Source organism: Agelaius tricolor, unplaced genomic scaffold (assembly GCF_023055355.1).
Source record: "Agelaius tricolor isolate 1412-34295 unplaced genomic scaffold, bAgeTri1.0.p SCAF_2, whole genome shotgun sequence".
Taxonomy (NCBI): Eukaryota; Metazoa; Chordata; class Aves; order Passeriformes; family Icteridae; genus Agelaius; species Agelaius tricolor.
The window spans coordinates 67311895-67338428 of NW_027269262.1; the positions used below are offsets into that span (position 1 = coordinate 67311895).

At 41.4% G+C, this 26534-nt stretch overlaps 2 protein-coding genes across 2 annotated transcripts; both read right to left on the minus strand.

Annotated features, from left to right (window-relative positions):
- Positions 1 to 817: 817 nt before the first annotated feature.
- Positions 818 to 4936, minus strand: LOC139587256 (myelin P2 protein-like). Its single transcript, XM_071421337.1, has 4 exons — positions 4768 to 4936; positions 3029 to 3201; positions 2664 to 2765; positions 818 to 1074 (listed from the first exon to the last, which is right to left on the minus strand). The coding sequence occupies exons 1-4, from the start codon at positions 4838 to 4840 to the stop codon at positions 1024 to 1026; spliced, it is 399 nt and encodes a 132-aa protein (XP_071277438.1). The 5' UTR covers positions 4841 to 4936; the 3' UTR covers positions 818 to 1023.
- A 6286-nt stretch (positions 4937 to 11222) lies between these two features.
- On the minus strand, positions 11223 to 14612 carry LOC139600820 (fatty acid-binding protein, adipocyte). Its single transcript, XM_071449302.1, has 4 exons — positions 14465 to 14612; positions 13053 to 13225; positions 12733 to 12834; positions 11223 to 11455 (listed from the first exon to the last, which is right to left on the minus strand). The coding sequence occupies exons 1-4, from the start codon at positions 14535 to 14537 to the stop codon at positions 11405 to 11407; spliced, it is 399 nt and encodes a 132-aa protein (XP_071305403.1). The 5' UTR covers positions 14538 to 14612; the 3' UTR covers positions 11223 to 11404.
- Positions 14613 to 26534: the final 11922 nt, after the last annotated feature.

Below are 26534 nucleotides of genomic sequence, written 5' to 3' on the forward strand. Positions count from 1 at the left end.
CAAGATGAAATGTGTTTAGTGTGAATGTGGCAGTGATACTGTCCACTGGCCAGTGAAGGCAAGTATTAATAACCTGCCACAGTGCTTTTTGGTTAAATAGCTTTCCAGAAGTTTAGGTTTGCTTTTTCTGTTTTTTTTTTCCTTAAATAAAAGCAGAGTAAGAGAAGTGGAAGGAATGTATAGTAGCTGCTCAGTTAGGCTTGACAGCAAACTACCCAATGCAACTCCTCTGTGTGCTTAATGTTGAGCATACATTTAAATACTGTGCTGGAAGTAGGCTTGATTGCTGAGCACTTTATAAATGAAGCCCTCTAGCCTTAAGGCTTCTGGAGTTCTTTCACACCTGCTCCACACTTTGTTTCATGGGTTTATCTGCTCTTTTGGCAGGCAAATATGGAATACATTCCAATTTTTTCCGTCCAGTATCTGTTTTCTTCCAAATAAATGCCAGTATATAAATCCTGGTACTAAAAGAAATACAAGCCTTTTGAGATTAGTATGAAACAATGATGTGCTAAGACTATAAGGCTACAATGACATATCATACTGAAAGTCAAAAATTCTGGTGGTAAAGATAATTTTCCCTATAGGAGCTATTCAGCAATAAAATCTTTTGTGGGAAAAGAATATTGAGTCCAGGAGATTTTTTTTTTTTTACCCATATCAAAGAAGCAGTGTTAGCCCTCTCTCAGATATGGATTGCTTGTGTTTCACCATTTTACTCAGAAATAGTCTGAGCTTTTGTACAGACACTATCAACAGAAAAGATAGCACCAGTCTAGAAGTAAATGCAAATCATTCATGTGGAGCCAAACACTCTATTTTCTGTGTTGAGAAGATTTTATTGGATCACCACAACATATTGGATTAGTTACACTATGGCTCTGAAATACCAAATTATGGTGTAGTCATTTTCCCAATAAAAGGAAATAAAATAAAGAAGCACAGTGCATGAGGCTTTGGTCACTGAACTAAGCCGAGGTTTTAGAGCCAGTTCTGGTCCAGTGCACAGAGGGAACTTCTTCACACTCTTTCATAAACTCTGGTGCAGACAACCCCTTTCATGGCATATTCCTAAGGCATAAAGGAAAATATTAATATAAACCTTTTGCTGACAGCAGTTGTGTCTGCTGCAGTAACCTCTGAAGTCAATGAAAATACAGATGTCATGTTTTTAGAGCAAACAGCAAAGTTATTTTTATATTGCAAATAGAGCTGTTTCTATTTTGACAGCTTTAAACTTCATTAAGTGGCATTTAGTGACAAAAAGATTGCAAAATTAGGTTCAGCTTCCACAAACAAATTTACTTTCCTTGCTATTATTGCTGGCTTGTCAGAAATGTTAGCCTCACCTCACCTAGTTTTTATATCATGGCCCACCAACGCTTTAAATTTTCAAAGTAGTAATTTTTTTTTTTTTTTTTCTTGTGTAGAAGCAGAAGTAGCCTGGGTATCTCAAAGGTCAGGCTACAGTCCCAAAAAATCTTTGCTCCTCTGAGTCACAAAATATTTCTCTTGACCCTGTCACCCCTCTCACCCTCAGCCTTCAGTGGCTGCTGTTTACTCACAGTCACAGGATGCATGCAACAAAGGCAACAGGATGTTAAAAAAATACTTCCTTGGTCTGCAAAAGAGGAGGAGTCCTCCACAACCCTCTCTGAGGCAAGGGGCAGGCAGCAGGACACTGACAGAAGAGGCACTTTACCTCTCTGCTTTATGAAGAGGGTTTAATAATTAGAAAATCTTACACAGAAATGCTGCCATGTGGAGATGCAAAAACAAATCAACCTTCCTACATAAAGGGAGATTTCAGGAGAGCTGGAGATGGACTTTTTATAGGGCTGTGCAGTGGCAGGACAAGGGGGAATGGCTTTAAACTGAGAGAGGGGAGGTTTGGATTAGATATTAGGAAGAAATTCTTTGCTGTGAGGGTAATGAGGCACTGGAACAGGTTTCCCAGAGAAGTTGTGGATGCCCCATCCCTAGAAACATTCAAGATCAGACTGGATGGGGCTTTGGGTACCTTGGTCCAGTGAAAGCTGTTCTTGTTCGTGACAGTGGGTTGGAACTAGATGATCTCTAAGGTTCCTTTTAACCCAAACCATTCTATGATTCTACATAAGAGAGCTTAAAACAAAAGACAGTCAGCTAACATGTAAAAGTGTAATGCTGCTGACTTCAAGCAAGTTGCCAAAATTAGTTTGACTCCAACATTTAAAAAAATTATTGAACAAAGTGAAATCTTAATTTTGATAGTGACCCTTACAACTAGGGTCCCTAAAATGTTGTATCTCCCTGGCTTGGCCAAGATAGTGAAAAGGAACGAGCTGTTTCAGGGACAGCAGTACCCTGCTTATAAACTTTTTTTTCTATTTCACAGGTTTCTGTTATTTTTAAACCTTATTCCTTTTAAGAACAATAATGCTGAGAGTAGTAAGTAAGCTGTCAACTTATGGCAGCTCTGAGATTAGTAAAGACAAGTTGGTGTATTCAACAACATTTATTTCTTTCCAGCTGTTTTCTAAGCTTGGTTCCATTTTTCTCTCCTTTAATTTGTTTCATTATTCAAAGAGTAAGCCAAAATTGATAGTCTGTTTAGACAGAAACGTACTGAAGGCTGTATTCTACTGACATTTAGAAGCAAACAAGGAATGTGAACTTACCACCACCATCTTCCCATCAACAAGTCTTCTCTTTATTGTGGTCTCTTTGCCATTCCACTTCTGCACTTGCACCAATGACCCTTTCTCCAAGGTTACAACACTCTGCGAATTCCAAGAGAAGAGTTTCAGACTGCAGGCTGAGCTTTGCAGTTTAGAGCAGCAATTCACATTGCATTCAGCAAGATATGCACTCGGGCATAATGGCATGCTCACTGACATTATATTCAGCACTATACTGTGTCTTCTTTCAGTGCTTTATTTCAATAGTTTGGAAAACTCAAGGTGCACTAAGGGAGTAGGTAAAATTTCCCCTGGTGTTTTTCTACGAGATGTTCAGACCACTCAGAAATCATCAGCCCACTTACCTTGACTTTCCGGTCATCTGCTGTTGTTTCATCAAACTGCTGGCCCAGTTTGAAGGAGATGGTTGTATTTTTGAAGGTGCTTTCAGTTCTGATGGTCACTATGTCCCCTTTCATACTGATGATCACATCAGGCCTTGCCAGGCCACCTAGTTTCCTTGCAGCTAACCCCACTCCTGGAAACCAGAAACAAAAAAAATCATTATATTCCAGCAGCAAGAAACTCAGCATCCTCTCATGATCCTTCAGTGGAAGAATAAGGAAGAGTTTCTTCTTGAATACTTCAATGCCTGATTTAGATGAAACACTCGTTCCTTAGATGAGACACTACTGAGACAGAGGTAGGAATGGGAACCTCAGTGTTCAGGGGCTGAGGCAGCCCCAGCTGATAAGAGTCACCTTCAGCAGGAAGTAAAGATATACACAATTATAGAGCTGTGCACATTTAGCTAAGAAGAAACATGGTTGGTTAAAAATCTGCATTAATTAAATATAGATAGAATAAGTAGAAAAACTAAGAGGAAGAGTCTGGTTCTCATAAAAATTTGTAAAAATCCTTTAAAAAAAATCCTTGACAAATCTGAGAATTTGTACCTTTGTTAATAGCTGCAAGGAAGAAACTGGACACTGAATTGCCAATATGCTGGTGCTTGTTCATTAAAACATACTGAAGACTGGGTAATTCCTAAGTTGTTATTAACATCCTTTTAGGATCCTGGCATCTAAACCTCGGTGAGAAGTACAAGTATGAAATATAAAAAACATTGAGGTATAAGGGCTGAGAGCTGCAAAGAGCTTCCAGGAAAATCCCATACCAAAAGCCTTTTGTATTTGCCTAGTCCTTTCCAGTCCAGTTCATTGTCTACAGGCTGTGAGGTTTGGGGCAAGTAGGAATGAAGCCATTGGTGATGTATTATCACTGCTTCATAAGATCAGAAAAGGGATAGCTGCAGTTATTGCCTTTGTTAATGCTATGCCACACTCAGATGAAAAGATCTGTAAAAAAGGGTATAAAGTTATCCAAAAAGTAAAACTGTTTGCAATAATTATTCCATACTAAGCAATTCTGTTCAGATGTTCAGAAAAATATCTGCAGCTGGACTGTCCTCCCACATTCACCCTGGCTAATTAATTAACTTCAATTCTTTTGTTATTTAGTCTAACATTTCAAATAAAGGGAATCAGTGAATCATTTATAGAGCACAAGCAATGCAGTAGCTGACTGCCTGTGCACTTGGCATACAGGAATGAAGCCAGCATTAAAATGAAAAACAATGCTTAATTTGTTACGTTCCTGGCATTCTTCAGTAACAGATAGATTCATTCACAGTATTTAGATGTCTGAAACTACAGTGTCATGAGACATCAGCTCCATTATATATTGTGAATTATCATAAGTCACAAGTTTAATAGTGCAATCAAGAGGATACAAAAAAAATCTGTATCCCCATAGATTACTCTCATGACAGAAAAACATATTAGATTGATTCATATCAGTTAGGCAGAAGTAAATTTATAGTACTAATTCATCACCTACCTTTTTCAATTTGGATGCTAAAGAAAAGAAATTAAATTATATTAGAAGAGTAATTAAGAGCTTTTTTTGGCAAGAAAGAAGGCAGCATCCGTGAGCAGAGCCTTCCCAAACTTACTAACTAACTAACTTACTAACAAAAAATTTACTAACAAAAAAGAAAAACGAACAAACAAAAACAAACAAACAAACCCAGAACATTTCTCACCCAATTCTTTCATATAGTCATCAAAATTTTCACTGGAGATGAGTTTCCAGGTTCCCACAAATCGGTTACACATGGTTCAGGCTTTGTGAGGCGCTGGTCCTGCAGAGAGAGGCAGTGGCCACAGCAGCTCTTGGTGGCAGTCAGAGATTGTGTGCCCCAGTGAGGTTTAGTGGTCTCCCTTTAAAGAGGTCCCGTGCCTGTGGCAGTGGGGGTTGGCCAATAGGGGAGGCAGTACCAGGGCGAGACAATGTGCACCTTGTGCAGGGCAGCCGTGCCAGCAGCAAGGCTCTGGGTGACGCTGCCTTGGCTCCTTCCCTGAGCACACCAGGGACGCCTGGGGATGGGGAAGGGATGGGGATGGGGATGGGGATGGGGATGGGGATGGGGATGGGGATGGGGATGGGGATGGGATGGGGATGGGGATGGGGATGGGGATGGGGATGGGATGGGGATGGGGATGGGGATGGGATGGGGATGGGGATGGGGATGGGGATGGGGATGGGGATGGGGATGGGATGGGGATGGGGATGGGGATGGGGATGGGGATGGGGATGGGGATGGGGATGGGGATGGGATGGGGATGGGGATGGGGATGGGATGGGGATGGGGATGGGGATGGGGATAGGGATGGGGATGGGGATGGGATGGGGATGGGGATGGGGATGGGGATGGGGATGGGATGGGGATGGGGATGGGGATGGGGATGGGGATGGGGATGGGGATGGGGATGGGGATGGGATGGGATGGGATGTTACCACTGCACCTGCAGAGAGGTCAGGGCACACTGCAGGGGGGTGTCAGCAGCACAGAGACAAGTACAGGAGCACTGCCTCCCTACAAAACCCAGCTCCCACTGTCCTCCCGATACTATTGTCCTGCAGTCACTATAGAGAACAGAAATCTATAACAGCCATCTCATCCTACTGCCTGATCAACCCAGGGCTGACCAAAAGTTACAGCATGTTGTTAAGCCATTGTCCAAATGACTCTTAAACACTGACTGGCCTGGGATTGGACCACCTCTCTAGGAAGCCTGTTTCAGTGTATGACCAGTGTCTCACTAAAGAAGTGCTTCCTAATGACAGATCTGAACCTCCCTTGACACAGCTTTGAACCATTCCCATACATCCTATCCCTGGACACCAGGGAGAAGAGATCAGCACCTTCCCCTCCACTTCCCCTCCTCAGGAGGCTGTAGGGTGTTACCACTATTGTCACCTCTGAGCTAGTCAGATAAATCAAAGCCATGTGGATTGTGCGAAGGAACGGACAAGAAGATGATGTACAAAATGGTTTGTTGGATGTTTTTCTTCCTTTCATGATCCATCCTGGAAAAGGTCTGTATTTTTTATCATTTAAAGGCAGAACTGAGTTATCCTGTTCTGTTTTCTCCCTTTCCATCAGAGAAATGATCTCAAGCTGTGGGTTCTTCCCTGCACACATCCCAGACAGGATCACAAGAAGAAGAAGCAGACAATACTTGCTGGCTCCCTTTTACAACCTGGCATATTCAGAAGAACAGTGCATCAGTGGAGATCAGCTCTCGTGCCTGACAGGTGGACGGCACGAAAAGAGGCTGAGTCATTAAAGTTCTTATTCTTAGTTTAAAGTCGTGTGGTGAGAGGCAAGAAGCTTTGCTGACTTGACAGGGGGACATATTCTGTTTCCTTTTTTCTTTCTGCACATGGGTAGTTAATCTGTCATAAAGTAAAGGGAAGATTTAAGCCAGCAGAATCATATAAGGCATTGCATTCAAATGTGTCCTACTATTGTCAGATTTCCTCAGGTTTCCCGGTTTCCATGAAGAAATGCCACAATCTCCTTGGGTCTGTGCACTGTTTATACTAGGGAGCCCTGATCTGGACTCAGCATTCCAGCTGTGACCAGCTGAGTGCAGACTAGAAGGGAAGGAAAATCTCCTTCAACCTCACACACTCCTAATGCAGCCCAGGACATCACTCACCCTTTGCTGCCAACGCATGTTCCTGGTTCATATTCAGCTTGGTGTACACCAGGACCACCAGAATATTTTCTGCCATGCTGAAATTGAAAGATTGAAAGATTAGAGTTTTCAGCATTTAAAACTGGATTTTTGTTTTGTTTTGTTTTGTTTTTAAATCCACATTTAGAACTATTGTCTAATGGTTAGTAAAAAACAGACACAAAGAAATCATAAACCACATGTGTATGTGACAGGCAGGAATTTAAAGCTTTGTAACTAAAGACACCTCAACTATTTAGTACAAGACCACATCAGATGTAATTCTGTCCTTCCTCTTCCTAAACTATCTTCCTGGGGAAAATTATTGCTTGGTACATGCAAAGATTAGAGGCTTCTTTCCAACTTCGGTGAACAATAGCTACCTGTTTGTCTTTTTTGTATGACTGTAATTTCTGGGTTATGGCAACCTATGAAGACTCTTCAGATCTACATTTTAAGGGCAGGGATACTGGGATTATAGGTTGTGGGACCAAATTTCTTGTGTTTAGAGTTGAAAGAATGAGATGGAAACGGTGGCGTGCCAAGGAAGGTGAGGTCTAGGTCCTGATTGAAAGCTATCGTAAGCAAGAAGGGGAACACACTGGAACAGGCAATTAATAGAGTCTGAGGAGTGAAATTGTTGTAGTCTGTGGTTTACATGGTGGTTGTGGGAAATAAGAAGGTCTTCAGTCACATATTTTGGTGGCATATGCCACATGTTTTTAAACCCTTCAATAATAACATCAGCAGGGGAAGCTGAAAAGAGCTTCCCTTGCTGCACAGGTCTAATGACAGCTCAGTGTGGGGAACAAAAGTCTGGAGTGATTAAAAACATAATCACGGAAAAGAACTCTTTCTCCCCAACAATAGGGAGCAGGTGCTGTATCTGTAATAAGTAAGTAAATGTCAGTCTTTGAAGGTGTTGTCCACACAAAACTCTTCTAAAGCAGAGATGAATAATATCACATTTTGTATAAAGAATAGCTAGGTCTTTTATCCCATCTCTGAAAATGAGAAAACTACTTCTAAATGAAACTATCCATTTTTTCTCTGAAAATGAGAAAACTACTTCTAAATGAAACTATCCATTATTGCTCAAGAAATAATATGAAAATATGCTACCGTTGCCCCTCAGGCATTCTTTGTTCTTTTATTTAATTGTCTTGTCCACATAAAGACACTTTAACAAGACAAGGCTGGTGCCTTTGGGAATAAAAGATGATTGGGATGTTGTAAAATTAGGCCCAAAGAAATTCAAGAAGAGAAAATTAGTCAGAATAGAACAGCTACACTGCAGTACCAGTAACCTTAAGAACAAAAGTAACAGAGAATTTATTCAGACAAAACCCCAGTCTTAAGCAGTCTCAAACAATGTTGACATTGCTACCATCTATCTCTTTGTCACCAAGAAAAAACAGTACTTTCATTTAAAGGACTTGCAGTTTAGAAAGAACAAGATCAGGGAATTATATCTCAGTGGAAATAATTGTGGAAACCAATCTTTTCTTGGAGTTTAAAGCAGAAAAAAGCATCAAGGATTGTGAGTACATATGATAAGGGAGAGCCTTGATTCCCTTGTTTTGCTTATAGTTCATGTAAAACAGGATTTAAAACATTGAACTTGGAGATTATGAAGAAATGCAAGAGATAAAGGTAAAAATTGATAGAAATAGAGAACTAAGAATCCAGAGATTAATTAGAGATAAAGATAACATTTAAAGAAATACAGAAAGTAAACATATGAATTCATTTAAAGGAAATATGATCTAGGCAAATCCAAGGCCCAAGAAGTCTAAATAGATTCCCAGGGGAGCAATGAAGAAAACAGAAATAGAAGGGGAGAACAGAGGTCAAAGAGGGACTTGCTGTGAGGACACCAAGGATGTTTTAGCACTGACTCTATGAAGCTGAAGGATCAACTATGAACATGGGGCCAGCAGCCTCTCTTTTCCCTGTAGCTACATTGGAGGGTGCAAAGAGCTTCTTGTCCCTTAGCTGGAGCATCCTACAGAACCAGACTGGGACAGCTGGGCGGGGGGAATGAGTCCAGACTGCACTGCACACACAGGGCTTGACTGGCCAGGACACAGAAGTCCTTCCAGCTCTTTCCAATGGAAATAATAGTTAAAAGAAAAAGAGAAAAACAATTGATAGATCGATGATCAGAATAAGCTTTTCTTCATCTTTCTCCTGAATTGCCAAAAATCTGTGGGTGTGAGTTGCCCTTCCCTTTTGTTGTCCAAGAAACCTGTAAAGGAGTAGTGGGTGAATGTGGAGAGGGGCAGAGATCTCCTTACAGCATTCAAGGTGCCTGCTGTGATAAGTGTGCTGCCCATGGGTTTGTAGGGGTTCAGTAGGATCCTTCTTTGGCAGAAAGGAGTGCTCTGGGGTGGTTACTGGCTTTTGGACAATAGTTCCGCATGACAGAAGAGAGAGGGAGACCTGTGCTGCTCTCCAGGGAAGGACAAGACACTGATCTGACTTTAGCCCTTAGAAATGTGTGTCCCACCTCCATCTGGGTCTGAGAGCACACACCTTTTCCTGACAGAGAGGAATCACCTCCATTTATTCAAGCAGTCACTAGACTGCTGCTGTTTTCAGACAATAAATTTTGTCCTTCTTCAGAGACTAAATTCCAAACATGTTCATATTCTGAGAAAAGCATCACTAATACTTCCTTATGATGCTATCCCTGTTCAGGTTTATAGACAGAATGTTACTTTATTGAAATCCAAAAATAGAATTTTAAAGTGTCTTGATTAATTCACAAAGTTCAAAGTCATTCACCAGGTAGGAAAATAAAGGGTGATGCTTTTAGAAGAGATTACCCTTTGCTGAAATAGTAGGCTGTGAATGTTACAATTGTAACTGCTGGCTGCTTTCAGCATGTAAGATTTCTGGAAAATAAAATCTGCTATATGAATATCAAAATATTGGAACTTTTACCTCTGACAGAGTATTTCCAAATCTGTGGATGATGGACTACTATGGGCTGATATTTAATGTCTATATGTAGTTTATTTAAATCAATGTTTCTGCTTCTTATAAACATCACTCTCATGTAGATTTCCTACCGCTAAAGTGTAGTTGTATCCTAACTCTTATAAATAATTTTGGTTTTGTTAAGTGCTAAGTAGATTTAGTAGTATATATATGGAGTAGTATATATGGAGTAGTAGATACATGGAGTTGTGTATATATATACTCTGAAGCATTCCTCCATCCCATATGCAGCTACTGTTCTCTAAAGTGCTGAGATTTCACAAGCAATGAAGCCAAGGTTAAAACACAGGAGTTTCTTGTTCATGGTTATCTAAACATTTTCTGCAGAATTTACTGATAGTCTTTGGCATCACTTCTAAATGGCTCCTCAGCTCATGTACAATGCAAAAGTCCTTCCATTTCCCTATCCTGTTGTATAAATAGTGCAAAAACTTGGAAACAACCCGAGTAATTCAGTGGAAAGTTCAAGTGTATGAGAGGTCTCTTTTGCTAGCAGTAGGGACTCAGCCATCACCTCTGACAGCTGATTTTGGGAATGTCAGGAATATGTGGAATTTGGTTCAGAGATCTTAACCACTCATTTCCCCATTTAGTGGTTAAGGCACACACTTTTATACTTATTGTCCAGGTTTTCTGTAGAAATCTTGATATTTTTTTTCCCCCTTAATTTAAGCTCTCCAGATGTAGAAATCATGGCTTGTGTAGAAGTCTTCTGAAACAGGAGACCAGGCCTATGGGCAGTAGAAGATGGCAGTTCAGAAATAAGCAAAGTTGAAAGACATGGGGTACCAAAGTGCTTTGCATCTGGAAAGGCTCATGTTCCCAAGACTGATCAAGCCTAATGAGCAAGTAGAAAGTGCATGTAGGTAATAAAGGAGGTTGTACCACCAACAAACTTGTACAGACTTTTAGTCAACCTGAGTATTTTTAAAGCTATGGTTATTAATTCCAGGCTTTTAGCCCTTCTAGGTCAAAATGAGGTGGTCAAAGCACATTGACAAAATAATCATAGGTGGAAGCTCTAACTGCTATAATTTCACAGTTGAGGTAAATAAAGGATAAGATCAAGCTGCTTCAAATGGTCTCCTGGTTTAAAAGTGTATGCATTTGTGCACGGAGGAGGTGCCTGGTACCCTGCTCATGTTTGGAAGCCAAAACTGGGCATCCAGGGATCATCCTCCTCCCTGCCCCAGGAACAACCACCTCTGCTTGAAGCTGAGCAGAGTAGCCCCATGCCCTGGCTGAGCACAGACTCCTTGCAGGGGGCAGCCCACACCCAGCACTCCCCAATGAGTGTTCAGGGGTCCATCTGTCACCGTGACACAAGTGCCACTCCCTGGGCTGGCTCTGGTGCTCTTTCCTCAGGGAGATGGGTGGCAGTGGCTGTCACTGGGTGCTTTCCTGCCCTGCACCCCTTCCCACACTTCATGGCCCCCCAAGCCCTGACAAACTCCAGCATAAACACACACAGTTGTAGAAAGCAGAATATTTTATTGAATAGGCACAACAAATTAGATTAAATGCATGTAACTGCTTTGGGATATATCTGAAAAAAGTACAGTTCTCTTTAAAACAGATTTGTGGGGATTTTCTCCTTTGGTTAAGTTGTTTTACTCCAGCTTTAAGCATTAGTCCTGTGTGAAGGTGGCTTCTTCATGCTTTTTCATAGGTTCTTTTGCAGGAAACGTTATTCATGGTGCATTCCTGGAAAGAAAAGATAATTCAGTAAGCTTTTAACTTTTACTAAATGTTTTTTTAGTCAGAAGGTAGAGAATTACTTATCTGTTGGGAACCAGTTCAAGAAAAGTTGCATTTCTCTGCCTCTAAAGGCAATTGCTAAAAGAGTGGAACTCAGTTTTGAGAGCTTCAGCAACAGAAGACTGAAAAGCACAGGAGTGAAAGAATTTTCAAGAACTACTGTACTGACTCCTGGGAGATTTCTAATCTTTTCTTTAAAATCTCTACAAAAGGCTCCTAGGACTTCTGTGGAGGCTGACTGGACCCTGGAACTGGCATTAACCTTTTTTTCCTTCACCTTTTGCAGCTCTGGTTGTCTTCACACATGTAAGCACAGCACATGCACACACAGAGAGTTTTCAGACTTGCAGCTGCTAGTGTCAGCCTCTGCCTGTCTGTCCTCATCTATTTTTCAGTTAGATCAAACTCTGGTTTGTTCAGTCTTTCTTAATGAAGTTGTTATTAAAAATGATTTCTATTTCTTCTCCTCTTCTCTCTATCCAAAGGAATTTAAATATCGAATTTATGGACATTATTTTTCCTTGGGGGAAGGCAGAACTCTTCAGGAGTTTTGTGTATGTGTACAGTTTTGCAGCATGTAGGAATCTCAGCTGCCTTTTATGAACACAGATTTAGTGCTGTCCCAGATTCTTCAAAGTGTGTTTTCTAAAACTGTAGAGCAGAGCTGGGAAGCCCCAGACTGTATGTGGGCCTTACTGGCCCCAAGTCAAGCACAGTAGTCTCTGGCCAGGTAAAACCAACCAACAGAGCTTGGACAGAGGTTTCCTTGCTCTCACATCATATTATTAACACAGTTGTTGGTGATGCAGAGCAGGATTCCTACAGAGGGCTCTAAGCCTCTGCTGAAGATGAACAGCAGTACTCTGCATCAGCATAGAGTGGACTTAGGTAATGTGGGCTTTGCTAATGCTTCCTCTATACTGTCCAGGACTTAGAGATTCTGAAATATATAAGTTTCCCTCATAAGGATGTTGGGTTTTTCTTCTTACACTTTCCCAACCATGTCTTGCTATGGGGAACAGGCACCTTCATACCATTCCATAAGTTTAACAGCTTTTCAGTTTTAACCTACACTCTAGTCTCAATCAGAGAGACTTCTTACCAAGTGCACAGAGCCCTTTCAGATGCTTTCCCTCCCTGTGTTTGAATCCCAAGTCATACATCAGCTAAACATGAAATTCTGCACACGGAATTCAGTGATTAAGTAACAAAAATTAACTTACCACCACCAGGTTCCCATCCACCACCTTTCTCTTTATGATAGTCTCTTTTCCATCCCACTTCTGCACCTGCTTCAGCATACCATTCTCTAGGGTTATGACATTCTACCAAAGTAAAAAAACAAAGTGTGGCTGTTTCATCAGAGCGCTCTGGTTTAAGGAGAAGAATCTCCAGGTCCAAGCAGCAGAAAGCAGAAAGCACCCTCAACAGTCTTACCTGTGGAGGCAGCATTTCTGCACTGGATTCAAAATCCCAGCTCTGCCCTGCTGCTCCCACATCCCTTTTGAGAGATGTATTTGCAAAATGCCATTTCAGGACTCACCTTTGTTTTTCTGTCATCTGCTGTGGTCTCATCAAACTCTTCACCCAGCTTGAAAGAGACCTCTGTATTTTTGAAGGTACTTTCTGTTTTGATGGTTATCACATCACCATTGATGCTGATAGTTACATTAGGCTTGGCCACACCAGCCATCTTCCTGGTAGCAAACCCCACACCTGTAAATAAGATAGAGCTGTATGAATTTTTTATCTTTCCTCAATCTTTTTGTCTTATACATTGGGAAAAAAAACCCTCAGTGATTTTTCTGCTATTGCTTTCTGAGTGTTAATAATTCTATGTTACAGAGATTCTTTTGTAAAATCTTATTTGGTTCTGCTATAGACCAAGCTGGGTGGGTTGTTGTAAGGAAATTCTCTGTCATTGTCAAAACAGTAAAAGTAATATTTTGAAGACTGAGATTATATGAATGCCAGATATTTGCACATAGACCCGTTCAGAACAATTTTAGTAGCTTGTACAATAAATTGAATGCTAATTGTATCTAAATGTAAATAAGCAGGAATATATGACAGTTTCTGAGCCACAAAGCCAACAACACAAACAAACAAGGAAAAAAACCCAAGCTTTTTATATTTACAAGTAGGTAGGTTGAATATAAGGAAATGATTAAGAAATAGCTGGCAAGTCCTATGTCCTGAGTAAAATCTGGAGTAAAGATTAAGAGTGCAAGTCTCACTCATTGAAAGCTGTCAGGATAAGTCACAGTAAGTATTTTACCCCTAAACTGCAAATAACCCCCCAGCTTTTTAGCAGGTACTAACTGAATCAGTGCAACTTACCCCCTGCTTCCTCCACACTAACAGAATATTGAAACCTTATAAACCCCAATTTTAATTCTAAGTGAGAAGTCTACACCTTTAGACAAAAGTGTTAGACATCAAATCTTACAAGTATCTGCATGAATCCATGCAATTGTCTTTATTAATATTCACTGGAGCCAGCTACAGAGTTTCATTCAATATAATAGCCATGGCAATTAACTGGTGTCCTAATCCAGCAGCATTTTAAAGTTGTTTAGGTGTGTTGCTCACAGACATAAGGAAACTTGCTGCTTTCTAGCATCACACCAATTTGCATGTCCAAGGATAAAAGCTAATTCACACAAAATCATCCAGTGGTGTGTTTTACTTCCATTTATAAAACTACTAATAAAGCATGCATAGACTTCACTTACCTGAAATTATTCCCATCAATTAAAGTTTTTCTGCTTTTTAGGATTTTAACACCACTTATTGAAACAGATGAATTCTCCAGTTTAAGACTATCTGATCAAAATACTGGATTAAACCCCCCTTGATAAACAGCAGAGCCAGAAAAAGCAAGTAAAGAATAAAGTTCAAAGTTGGCATTCCTTCCCTGTTCCAGATACAAGGAGTTGAAATAACAATTCTCACCCAGTTCTTTCATATAGTCCTCAAAGTTTTCACTGGAAAGGAGCTTCCAGGTGCCCACAAAATGGTCGCACATCTTGTCAGGCAAGAAAGATGCCTTCCACAGGTTCAAACAGAAATGCAGGACTGGAGAATATAATGAGCTCCAGGAGAAGAGCACTTATCTTTAAAAAGAAGCTGTGGCCACATGATGTTCTGGGATGACCAATGAAGAGTGAGTCCCAGTGACGAGTGTTTTTCTTCTTCCCCTTCCCCTCCTCTGCCAGTGGGTCATAGTGCTATTATTCATATGCCCTTACTAGCACAAAGATCACTGACTTGTTTTTATTTAATTATTTTTGTCGTTCAAGAACACTCTACCTTAAAGGCAAATAATTAAATCAAATTACCTCTCAGAATAAAAAGGGAGGCTCAAGCTCAATGCACAAAAATTAATGTTCTCGCCCCTACTCTTTCATTTCAGTCCACTATACCAAATGGACACAGCTCAGTGCCTAGACTTTCAGATTCAAAAGGCTCATTGGGATCATTTAGTTTGCTTTCAGCACTGCTGCAATCAGAAATTTCCTCTAGAGAAATACAGAACTACAGAAAGAAGTGGAAGGGAGAACGCTGGGGTTATAGAAGGCTAAGGCAATAAAATTTCTTCCTTGATTGGGATCTGCTTGTCCTGCACCACCTGAATCAATTTAACAAATGTCAATTTAACATATGCTTTTATGTAATGGAGACGGGATATGGAGTTCTGTGAGAAGAAAAATAACAAAACAGATGTTTTATTTCTCTCTTTTATTTCTCTCCCTTTTACTCCCATGACTTCAGACAAACCATGCCCTAATGACTGGCATTTTGAGTAGTTATGGCATAAAGCTAGGCTCTAGTATTGCCTTACCAAAAGTCCCAGGACACTTCATTTCTTTTCTGCTTGTGCTGTTCGGGCATTAATTTGTTTGAGGCAAGTTGTGCACAGGCCTGACATAATGGGTCCATCTTGACTGATCCTGTCATACTTCAGTTGACAGAATAACTATCAGAAAGAAGTCAAACAAGTTCTTAGACCTTCCTTTATCTGTAATGTGCTATTCCAATGGCAAAAAGCAGCTAACAAGTGCATGGTCCAGCCCCTGAAATTCTCTTTAAGTGGATTTTTAGGAATTGCTCTGCTGGTTGCTAGGCATCTATATTTTGGAGCACATATTTTTCTACTTGTTGTCTTTGTAAATAACAGTGCTATAGAAGAATTATTTATATGGGATTGCAAGATGATAGGGGTATTTGTAAGGGAAGGGAAGTGAGGAGGTCTCCAGTGCATCCTTCCACTCAGGCAGGGTCACCTCTGAGCCCACATCAGGCTGCTTGGAGCTGTGCCCTTTTGTGGATCAGAAAACTCCCAGGATGGAGCCAGCACAGTTTCCCTGGGCAATACACCCTCCTGCCCAGCTGTCCCAAGGGGAAAGGGTCTCCTTACCTTCTCTCTGAACCTCTCTACCTTCAGCTTTCATTCACAATTTCTCATCCCCCCACCATTCACTGCCTGGTTCCAGCTCCTTGGTCACTTTCCCAGCGGTTGAGGGCTGTTTGTAAGCACTCCCAAAGGTAAGCCAGGATGAGCCACTTCAGTCTTACAGCCTCTTCTCAGAGGACAATGCTCCAGACCCCTGAGGATCCTGTGGGTCCTCTGCTGAACTCACCTCAAAACTGGATGCAGGACTCTGGATACACCCTAATGACTGCTGAGATGAGGGGCACAATCACTTCCATCAACCTCCTGCCTGTGCTTCTGACATACAGGGCAGGATGCCTTTGACCTTTCTGCTGCCAGGTCTCAGCTCACTGCCCACCAGGACCCTGAGAGCCTTTTCTGCAGGGCTTCTCCCTCGGCAGTGTGTCCCCAGCCTGGATTGCTCAGAGAGCTGAGCATATTTTACATCTATAATGAGTTACCCCATTGTCCCTTTAAGATGTCAGTCTGTGGGGACTAGAATATCTAATCTCAGATTTGGCCTATTCTTTTAAAATTTTTCTGCACATTCACTGCATTTGGCCTAATCTCAAATTAAATAAAACTATATTTTATTTCTGAAGCAGCTGGTGCCTTCCCTGGCTGTTTTTTGCAGAATGTCACATGCTCAAATGTTCTTTAAAAGGAAATTCTGAGGTCTCTCAAGTTTGTGTCATTATCTTGAGGTATTTTTACTTCAGATTATTGGCTTGAGAAGCTCTGTATTGTGTGTGAGCAGACGGTAGGAACATGAAAACTCAAATCCAGCATTTAAATAATGAGAACTGAAAGTACCAGCTGAGGATTGTTGTAGTGGGTCAGATAGAAAGGATGTGATGCAGCTGAAGTCAGCTCCTGTTCGTGCTTTCCTTGCCTTTTGGAAGCTATTCTGTGTGCAGCTTAATACAACCAGCATTCCTCTGTTTGGAGGGGGAATAGGACCTTTAATTCAAAATTACAGTCTGGAGAGGCAATTGGTCCTTGGTGTCAACAGCTGTCTGCAATGCCTGTGATATTGGAAGAGTTTTTTTGGGGAGAGCAGAAGCATCTTTCCATGCAAATCAATTTGGAGCAGACACGTGCACCCTCCCCTGGCACTCAATTCCTTGCACTTATTTAAAGTGAATCTGAGCTATTTGTAGATATCTTGTGAATGTGATGACTCAAAAATGCAAGAGGAAAGCCAGCTTGTGGGTTGACTTGCATGTTTACTTCAACAAGCAGCTATCTGGGAGCACACTTATGGCTCTCCCTTGGAAAGTATCCTACCAATGGTATCCTTTCCCTCAGGAGAGACTTCCAGTAACAAGAGATAAACTTACGGCGCTGATGTCATCTAATACAAATCATGCCCTGCTCTCTGGGGTAAATGCATGCAGTCTGCTGATAAATACCACAGTTTTTAATGGTCATGAAGAAATCAGTGAGGCTTCTGAGCCTGGAAGTTTAAGCAAGTGATTCATGTCACTTGCAGAAGAGTCTTGACAGCAAGAGCTGGGCAATCTGGCTGAACAGCCCTGTGGTTTTTGACACTGATGTGATCTCATACCACCAAAAACAAGGGCATCCTCAAAAGTGTAGAAACCGCCTTCAAAATAAGCAGAAATTTTGAAGAAACCACAGCAGGCAAGAGATAAACCACGAAAAGGAAGCTGGTGAGGGTCCAGGACAGGAAATGCTGACAAAGAAAATTCATTTCTTAATCCTGATATGAGCTGTTGCAGCTCAAGTCTGCAAATTACAATGACCTACTGTCTGCAGTGTGGTCCTGGGGTGCTGTGACATTTGAGGATAGTTCCTGATGCAGGATATGCTGAAGTGATCACAGAATTCTGTGGTTCTATGAAGTGTAACAGCAAAGCAAGCAGTGTTACACTTCATAGGACCACAGAAGAAATCAGTAGATGGGAAGGGAGCAATGATGGGTTAAATCTTACTCTGTGACTCAGACCAAAGGTGGAGATCTACTTGAGATAAACTGCTTTTTACAAAAATAAGCACAATAGTAACCTCCCTTTGGCTCTTTCAGGCTTGCTGGAGCAATGACCTCTTCCACTAGAGTATGTGAGAAAGAGGATATTTATTCCTGCAGTGAAGATCTGCCACTTAGGAGACCTTTCAATTGAGCATTGTGCTAAACCTTCCCTGTACTTCATGTAAGGATGGAATTGTCAAAGTAAAACCACATCTTACTCTCGAATGTGAAAACATAAGTTAACAGTTATGACTCCTTAAAAGGAGGCTTCTTCCTCAAGTTCCTCCTTGCCCCAGAAGGGCAACAGAGTAAACTCCTTTGAGTGCTCTGGCTGTCAAACTGGTGACTACCAATGAGCAGCAGTGTATTGTGCTTACAGACTTGTCTCAACAGTTGTGCTACTCTTTGGATGAAAACCAGCATGGAAAGGCACCCAAGCTCGATCCCATGGCTGATGACATTGACAATGACTTCCATTGAATACTCCCTTAAAAGGAACCTGGCCTCTCTATGGGATTATTACTGGCACATGTGGCAATATTCATAGTAAGAAGAAATATGTATTCCTGGCAAAACTGTAGCAATGGAGATTTTTCCTTATGCAGGGAAGGAATTGTGCCTTTGGTGCAAGCTTCTTGTTCAGGCACAGTAACACCTACTGAGAAGATGGACTCTAACCAGCCTTATGTTAGGAAGGAGGGACCATATCACACTTTCTGGTACTCCTGCAACTTTGGCAAAGCAAAAACCTTTCTGAATGCTTGTCTGGCTTGGTACAAGACTGGGAATTTGTTCTAAGGCCCCAGGGTAGCTACAAGAAAGGTGATCTAATTCTGGAGCAGACAAGAATAGGTAAAGGAATGCTATCTCTGCTCACAAAGCTGCTATTTTCATTTCTGATTAACATTTGAAACAGGTGAATTGCCTTGGACTTCTGCTTAGTCAGGAAAAGGTATAACTAAAGCTTCAGTACTCATAATGTGACTCACTGACTTTACAAAATACTGGCTTCAGTTTGCTTGAAAGTTCAAGAGGCCAATTGGTTTTCAGTGGTATTTTTCTCTCTCTTGGGGAAGGAGATGACCAGGAGAAAAAGCAGGTCCTTTTTCCTGTGCTCAGTGCCCAGGACCAAGCTGATGCTCCCCCACTTGTGACTGTGGCTTCAGAACTCACTCAGAACTGAGGGTGCTATTGCAAATGGTCACTTTGTTGAAGGAGTAAGATTGGCCAGCAACAACAGAGGTGCTGTTTCCTTGAATGAGTGTTGGCACCATTCTACCCAGTCACACTGCTGGGCTGCGACATTTGGAGACCTCAGGCTTCTGTGACCCAGCACCTGCTTTTTTACTTTTCATGATTCTGGGTTCTTTTATTTCCTCCTGAATTTTAGGCCAACCGGTGAGTCTCCACACCCTTAAATAGGTGTCCAATTTCTGAAAGCAGGACCATGAAATTTAAAAACATTTGAAAGATGTTTCTGAAACACTAAGCTAAGTTTGTGGTAAAGCTTTTAAGAACATAAATGAAATCTCATAACTCTGAGGCATAGTAAGATCAAGCCCGAAACAAAACCTGGTGGTTGACTCCATTAACTTGCAAATAAAATATGCATAATTATGTTTTCTGAACTTGCTTTAAAGATACTTCTTTTTAAAGATGAAGAAAAAATGCAGATATATCTGGAAGGTAGAGCAAACCTCTGGGCCCTTGACTTCTCCTGAGAGACAGCTGAGATTCTGGCTTTTCTCAGCAGATGGCTTGGCTATAATATATGCTGCCAAACATCTGTAGATCATACAGGTGGTGATTACTATTCCTAAGGTAAACTTGGACTTCTCATGCTCTCCTTTAACATGTATGTCACTCATTCCTGGAGCAAGGCAGTAGGCAGTGTGAATTTTATGAATTGCAGGTTGTGAGTTAAAAGGAATATCAGAATACCAGAAAAGTAAAAAAGGACGAGTACTTGCATATTGGGTGTGTTTGTTTTATTTCATTGAAATGGGAAGAAATGCAGGTACACTAACTCCTACAGACATGCAGGTGATGGGCTTCCAGAACATAATGTGTACATTTCTGTATAAGAATATTTGAAAGGTCAGAGGTCCACCTCATATATCCTGTATCCAGCAAATGCCATACTGGGATTAGTGGTAAATTGAACTTCATGACTTATGAATGTTTGTATGAGAGAAGATCCTAATTTGCTGGCTGTAATGTAGGCACTGCAGATGCTTCCTGTTTCTAACTACCTACAGATTCCCCTGATCTAATGAATAAGTTTAAGGTTGTCTAAGGTTGCTCTGATATTCAAATCTGTCCAACTTTTTTTGTATGTATGGTAGAAGTCTTGTATCTAACATCAGGGCTTCTCCTCTTGAGGGTTTATAATGAAAGTTGGCCTTTTTCTGAATCCTGCTTTGTCTTGTCCATGGACTTACCTCAGAGCATTTAAATCCTTGTTGTTCTTCCCCTCTACCTTCCCCCAGCCCACAAATAAAAAGGTGCTTTTCTTTTCTTACTTTTTTATCCCTAAACTTCACTCTAAATTTAGGTATCGCAGCAGAGATGCAAATGAAAAAAGTAGTATGTTTCCAAAAGCACTTTTGGGTTTCTTCCAGCAATTTGAAAATTTGCTAGAAGACTAGACTTGCTAATACTATTCTGAAAATCCATTTATAGTCCTTCCCCAGATGCTCTTCTGAATTATCCCAGATCATCCAGCTGAAACCCTCTCTCAAAGCCTCCATCTATACAAAGGTATACATCTATAACTGTTGGTTACATCTACTTTGGTACTGCACAACAGGAATCCATCCCAGCTCTGCCTTGTTACTGCAGCTCATGCAATACCACCTGTTTGTTTCTTGTTAAACATTTTTATCAAGCTGAACCAAAAAAATCTTCAAATAGGGATGAGAGAGTAGTGCATATTGGTAACATGTACTATCTTGTAAATTTAAGCTATTCCTATCAGTGGTTGTCCTTCTCTTAACAGCTGCCCTCTTGTGAAGCAAGAACACTCCCACAATTTCACTTTTCTTTAAACCAACAAAGAAAGAACAAAATGTAAGAGCAATATTTCAACAGGAATAAAAATACTCTGTACAAAACATTTAAGCTTTGCTGAACCTGCAGTCTGAGTAAAATATGCATGGGTCTGGCAGCCCTGATTATGCATGTCTTCCTTCTGCATGCTGCAGTTTCTGGCTTCCTATGCCTTCAATCTGACAGCTTGCTCTGAAACTTTCAGGGAACTCCTTCTTGGGTTTGCCAGAAAGCTCTCTATTATTACAGATGCATTTAGATCACATCCAAAGACCTAGTCCTCTATGTAAAGGAAAGTTTAAAAATCCAAATATGCAATTCCCTTCAGAGTTGAAGCCTTCTGGAGAACAGTCCTCTCCCTGCAGCGTGGTGAGAGCTGGAGGGTGTGGAGGCTGGCAGCTCTCTGGCTCTCCACAGCAGATCTCCAATCCTCTGCAGCTGACTGCTGCCCCCAGGTGCTGCCAGCTCAGGGAGGGAAGAGGAGCCAGCAGCTCCTGCCCAGCCTCTGACCTTGCCTGGGCCAGTGGCCACTTGCAGCTGCCTTCACTGCAGCCTCACTGCTGGATTTCATTGTCACTGCCAATCTCATTTCATCTCACCTTGTACCAGATATAATAGCTTGGGAATCAAAAGGATCTCTGAGGAAAGAAATGCTAAGGCTTTCTAAAGCAATCCATCATTCCTGCCCTTCCAGCTCTGGACAGCTGTCCTGCCAGGAACTAGTCAATGTTGTTCATGTTTGACATGAGAAAACTCACATCACATCTCCAATAAGGGAGTGTCTGTGAAATGCATTCCTTAATCTAAGGTAGTGATGCAGATCCTTGTTTAAGATGCTGTAAAGGGACTAGAAGCACAGAGCAGTTTGCACAGAGAGGATGGAGTTTGATACCATATGTGCTGCATCTCTCCCATCACCATCATCAGCAGATGTGGGCAAAGAATGTCCCTACAGCTCTTTTGCTCAAATACCTAACTATATCCAGGTGTTATTTTTGGTCCACAGAGTCTCTAAATCTGCTACCTTGAAGCCCAAAAATTACTTTAAAATGCTCTCTGCCCTCATTTTCCCCTCTGGAGGATTCCATCACAGCTCTCAGGCATAACAAATTGTATGTTTCTATTGGAGATGCATGCCATGAGGCTAAATGCATGCTTTTTTTTAACACATACTGTTCCTTCCTCATTCTCTGATATTATTTTAGTCTTGCTGACAAATTATTTAAGCTGAACATCACTGATTTTATGGTCTCATATGGCTTTAGATTGTACATATCTCAGTTCTAACAGTATTTTCTCCATTAGCTTTGTTAATGCAGCTTCTTGTAAGCCAATACTAACTTGCTGAAATTGATTGAAGTATCTGAAAATCTCTTCTGTCATTTTTAATTTAGTGCCTGACTTATTTTTGCTTCAAACTGCTCACCCCTATTAAGGCATGACTGTGTCCAGTCATTGGCACAGTCCCCAAGCCTTCCATGAAGAAGAGCCCTGCCCAAGAAAGGTGATACACTGAGTGTGTTAGTGACAGGTGAGGTATGCAGGCTTGAGTTCCCGTGGCCTGAAGTGGCTACTGAAGCTACATCTCCTGATACTCAGAGAGTGGGAGACAGGGAAGATTTTTTTAAGCTATTTTGGTTACTTCTAGTTGTTATATAGTTCTTCCTCTGCCTATATAATAGCTCACAGAATCACAGATCACAGAATCATTTAGACCTCCAAGATCATTGAGTACACTTAGAGCATAGCACTAAATGCCATGTCCAGTTGTCTCTTTAATATTTTTCCAGGGATGTTGACTCCATCTCCTCCCTGGGCAGTCCATTCCAATGTTTATCAACCCTATGAAGAAAATTTTCCTGATTTCCAAGCTGAACCTCCCCTGGTGCAGATTGAAGCTATGTCCATTTGTCCTGTCACTGGTTGCCTGGGAAAAGAGACTGACTCCCACCTTGCTACAACTTTCTTTCAGGTACTTGTAGAGAGTGATAAAGTCTCCCCTGAGCCTCCTTTTCTCCAGGCTAAACACCTCCAGCTCCCTCAGCTGCTCCTCATAGGACTTATGTTCCAGCCCCTTCCCCAGCTCCACTGCCCTTCTCTGGACATGCTCCAGCATTTCAATGTCCTTGCTGGGAGGGGCCCAGAACTGAACACAGTACTTGAGGTGTGACCTCACCTGTGCCCAATGCCTGGGAACAGTCACTGCCCTGACTGGGCACACTCTTGCTGGTGCAGGCCATTGGTCCCCTTGGCTCCCTGGGCACAGGTGGCTCATGTTCAGCTGCTGTTGACCAGCACCCCAAGGTCCTTTTCCACTGGAATGCTTTCCTGCCATTTCCCCCCAGCCTGTAATACTCCATGGGGTGGTTGTAACTAATGTGCAGCACCTGGCACTTTGCCTTGTTGAACTTCTTACCACTGGTCTCAGCCTATCAATCCAAGTTGTCTAAGATTTTTTAGCTGTAAACCTAAATGTGTTTGGTTTGGTTCCTTGATTACCATGATGTCTTACTTAAGCTGAACTCTTTTTGTCTTTAGAAAGGATGGGAGATAATTTTTACTATCTCGCCCCCTATAGATTTTTACTATCTCACCACAAAACATACATTTTCTGAAGTGGAAACAGCATTATATTATTCTTGTCTTGCCTTGCAACTACTTCTCAGACAACACAGTGTTAAGCATTTGGTCCCATTAGCAATAAAAGGACTTGGCTGCAAAACACAATGTTGGAGAGTCAAGCCAGAGAGGTTATTTGCCAGTTCCAGCAAGTATCTAGCAGGATAATGATTAGACTTACACTACCTGCTGCTAGTCAGAAGGTGTGCAATCTGGGACAGTACTGAAGCTACTGTGTCTTGCAGATCATACTGACACAACAAAGAAAACTCCTACCATCTCTCTGATTCCATAGGGTTAGTGGTGGAACGCATTTATCGTATGCTTGGTAGTGCTTGGAAGTGCTTGGAAGTGCTTAGCTACAACTAAATCCACACCAGCCTAGGTCAATATACTGGCTCAATCTTGGGTGAGTGTAGCTGTCTATAATCAAACAACTCAAGATGGTTGGCACCACAAAAACACTATGTGCCTAATATGGTCTAATCTAGATCATCTGCATAAAATCTTTTGCTCTGTGAAGCAGAAAATATTGGAGACTGCTTTATCAACTGGTACAGCACATTACCCATATGTTTCCTGAACATTTGCTGGTACAGAACCTAGCTATGGTAACTGTTTTACAAAAAAATCTTTCCATTTGGTAGCCAGTTCTAGGACCAAAGCAGAAGACACTAAACCCAGTATCCACACTGGCACTTGGAAGTGCTGTTCACAGAATCACAGACTGATAGAATATCCTGAGTTGGAAGGTACCACAAGGATCATTGAGTCCAGCTCCTGGCCCTGCACACCATGTGCCTGAGAGCACTGTCTAAATACTTCTTGAGCTCTGTCAGCCTTGGTGCTGTGACCACTTCCCTGGGGAGCCTTTTCCAGCGCCCTACAATTCATAGTGAAGAACCTTTTTCTAATACCCGACCTAAACCTCCCCTGACACAACTTCAGGACATTCCCTCAGGTCCTGTCACTGGTCACCAGAGAAAAGAGATCAGTGTCTGCCCTTCTTCTCTCCCTCACAAGGAACTTGTAGACTGCACTGAGGTCTCCCTGCAGTCTTCTCCAGCCTGAACAGACAAGTGACCTCATCTGCTCCTCATTTGGCTTCCTCTCCAGACCCTTCACCATCTTTTTGCTCTCCTTTGGATGCTCTCTAATACCATAATGGTTTTTTTTATACTGTGGTGCCCCCAGCACTTGAGGTGAGGCCACCCCAGTGCAGAGTGGGACAGTCCCCTCCCTTGCCCAGCTGGCCATGCTGTGCCCAATGCCCACCAGGACACAGCTGTCCCTCCTGTTTCAAAGTTATTGGGATGAGGCTGTAAGTAAAGTCTTATCCAGAAGGGACCTGTACCTTTTATACACAGATGGGCAAGTGTGGAATCCAGAGTAAAATTCCTACATTCATATCAACCTGAATAAGTCAGAAGATGTGGCCTTTGAATTCACATTTACTTAAGTTGAAATGGGTAAGATTCCCTCAATTCCTGGTGTATATAACAAAAACCAGGTGTTAAATATATCAATACTTTAATTTAGCAGAATTTTGTTTTTAAAGTTATAGAATTAACACCATCCTGATTAGTTTATACTTATGTGTTCAAGAAAAAAAGAGGATGTGGCACTTGGGGGATATGGTTTAGCTGGGAGCATGGTGATGCCTAGTTAACACTTGGTCTTGATGATCTTACATACATTTTCCAGCCTTAATGATTCTGTGATGCTATGATTCTACTTGTACCATATTTCTATTATGAAGATACATGCAAGATTATTAAAATTGCATACTAAAGGAACAGTTTAATTCTAAAAGGGTCATTCAATGTCATATTGGAGATAAAAGGAGCTCATGTCTGCAAGCAAGCACACCAGGGTAATTCCAAGTTGAAAGTTTGCTTAACATGTAAGAAGAGGTAATGACTTTTGAGTTGCTTGAGTCTGTAGTGATGTCAGCCAGCTGAAGTCTCAACATTGAATATTGCCTGAATGACTGAAATAATCCGTGGAAACACCTTACTGAGTGCTCTTGTGCAACAACCACCAAGAGCTGTTACCAACTATGTAATTTAGTCTTCATACTGAAATGGCAACTTTCCTGTTCATTCTGGGATAGTGTCAAGTGGAACCAGAATACTTCAATCTCAAATTCTCTCTAGTGCATTTCAGAGGTAAGCTGATCTGTGTCCTGCCTCACCTTTCCTTTTACCTTCAAATTTGATTGCATTTTTCAAAGGAACACATTTGAACAAGAAAAGTTGTGTTGCACATTGATAGAAAACATTAATTCTGAAGACTGAAATAAATCTCTTTGGATTGTTTGGATTAGTACTACTCAAAGTCACAATGACTCAAATCTCTGTTACTGGATGGCCGAATTTTCAATCTGTTTTTAGCAAGAGGGTGGTCTGTGTTTGGGCAACCTGGGAAAAATTAACACCTCACACAACTTGTGCAGAAAGAATGTCTCTCACACTTCAAAACCTGGTTTCTGCTTCCTGTCAGACTAGAGTACTAATGAGCCTCTTTAGAGAGCAAATTACACAAAATTATCTCTCTTCTTCTTTTCTTTCCTCTAGTACACAAATCTGGCAGACAAACCTTTCTCTTTTGAAAAAAAATAAGAGCAGTTGTTTGTCGTGAACGGCGGAAGAAATGCGTCACACAATATGCGTGAATTGCAAATCTCAAAGTTTATTGAAAGCTCACACATATTTATATTGGTGTTAATGAAGCTTATACATATTGCAAAAGCTGAGCTCATTATTGGTTAAAGTACACTTAGATCAACTACACCTACTTCTATGCTCTAATGATTATTTTGTTTCTATGTTTACATTCTTCTAGCTTCTCTACCTAAGATATCTTCATTTTCTGGCAAGCGATTTTCTCCCCCATCTTCCTGTTTCAGCGAAGGTCACCATGACCTTTGT

What these genes read in the sequence shown, in the direction of transcription:
- LOC139600820 (XM_071449302.1), bottom strand. Translation starts at nt 14,537, where the DNA reads ATGTGCGACCATTTTGTGGGCACCTGGAAGCTCCTTTCCAGTGAAAAC. An exon ending in CAGATGACAGAAAAACAAAG is followed by an intron (nt 12,835 to 13,052) that starts GTGAGTCCTGAA and finishes TTACTTTGGTAG; the next exon opens with AATGTCATAACCCTAGAGAA. An exon ending in TGGATGGGAACCTGGTGGTG is followed by an intron (nt 11,456 to 12,732) that starts GTAAGTTAATTT and finishes TTTTCTTTCCAG; the next exon opens with GAATGCACCATGAATAACGT.
- LOC139587256 (XM_071421337.1), bottom strand. Translation starts at nt 4,840, where the DNA reads ATGTGTAACCGATTTGTGGGAACCTGGAAACTCATCTCCAGTGAAAAT. An exon ending in CAGATGACCGGAAAGTCAAG is followed by an intron (nt 2,766 to 3,028) that starts GTAAGTGGGCTG and finishes TGGAATTCGCAG; the next exon opens with AGTGTTGTAACCTTGGAGAA. An exon ending in TTGATGGGAAGATGGTGGTG is followed by an intron (nt 1,075 to 2,663) that starts GTAAGTTCACAT and finishes TTTATGCCTTAG; the next exon opens with GAATATGCCATGAAAGGGGT.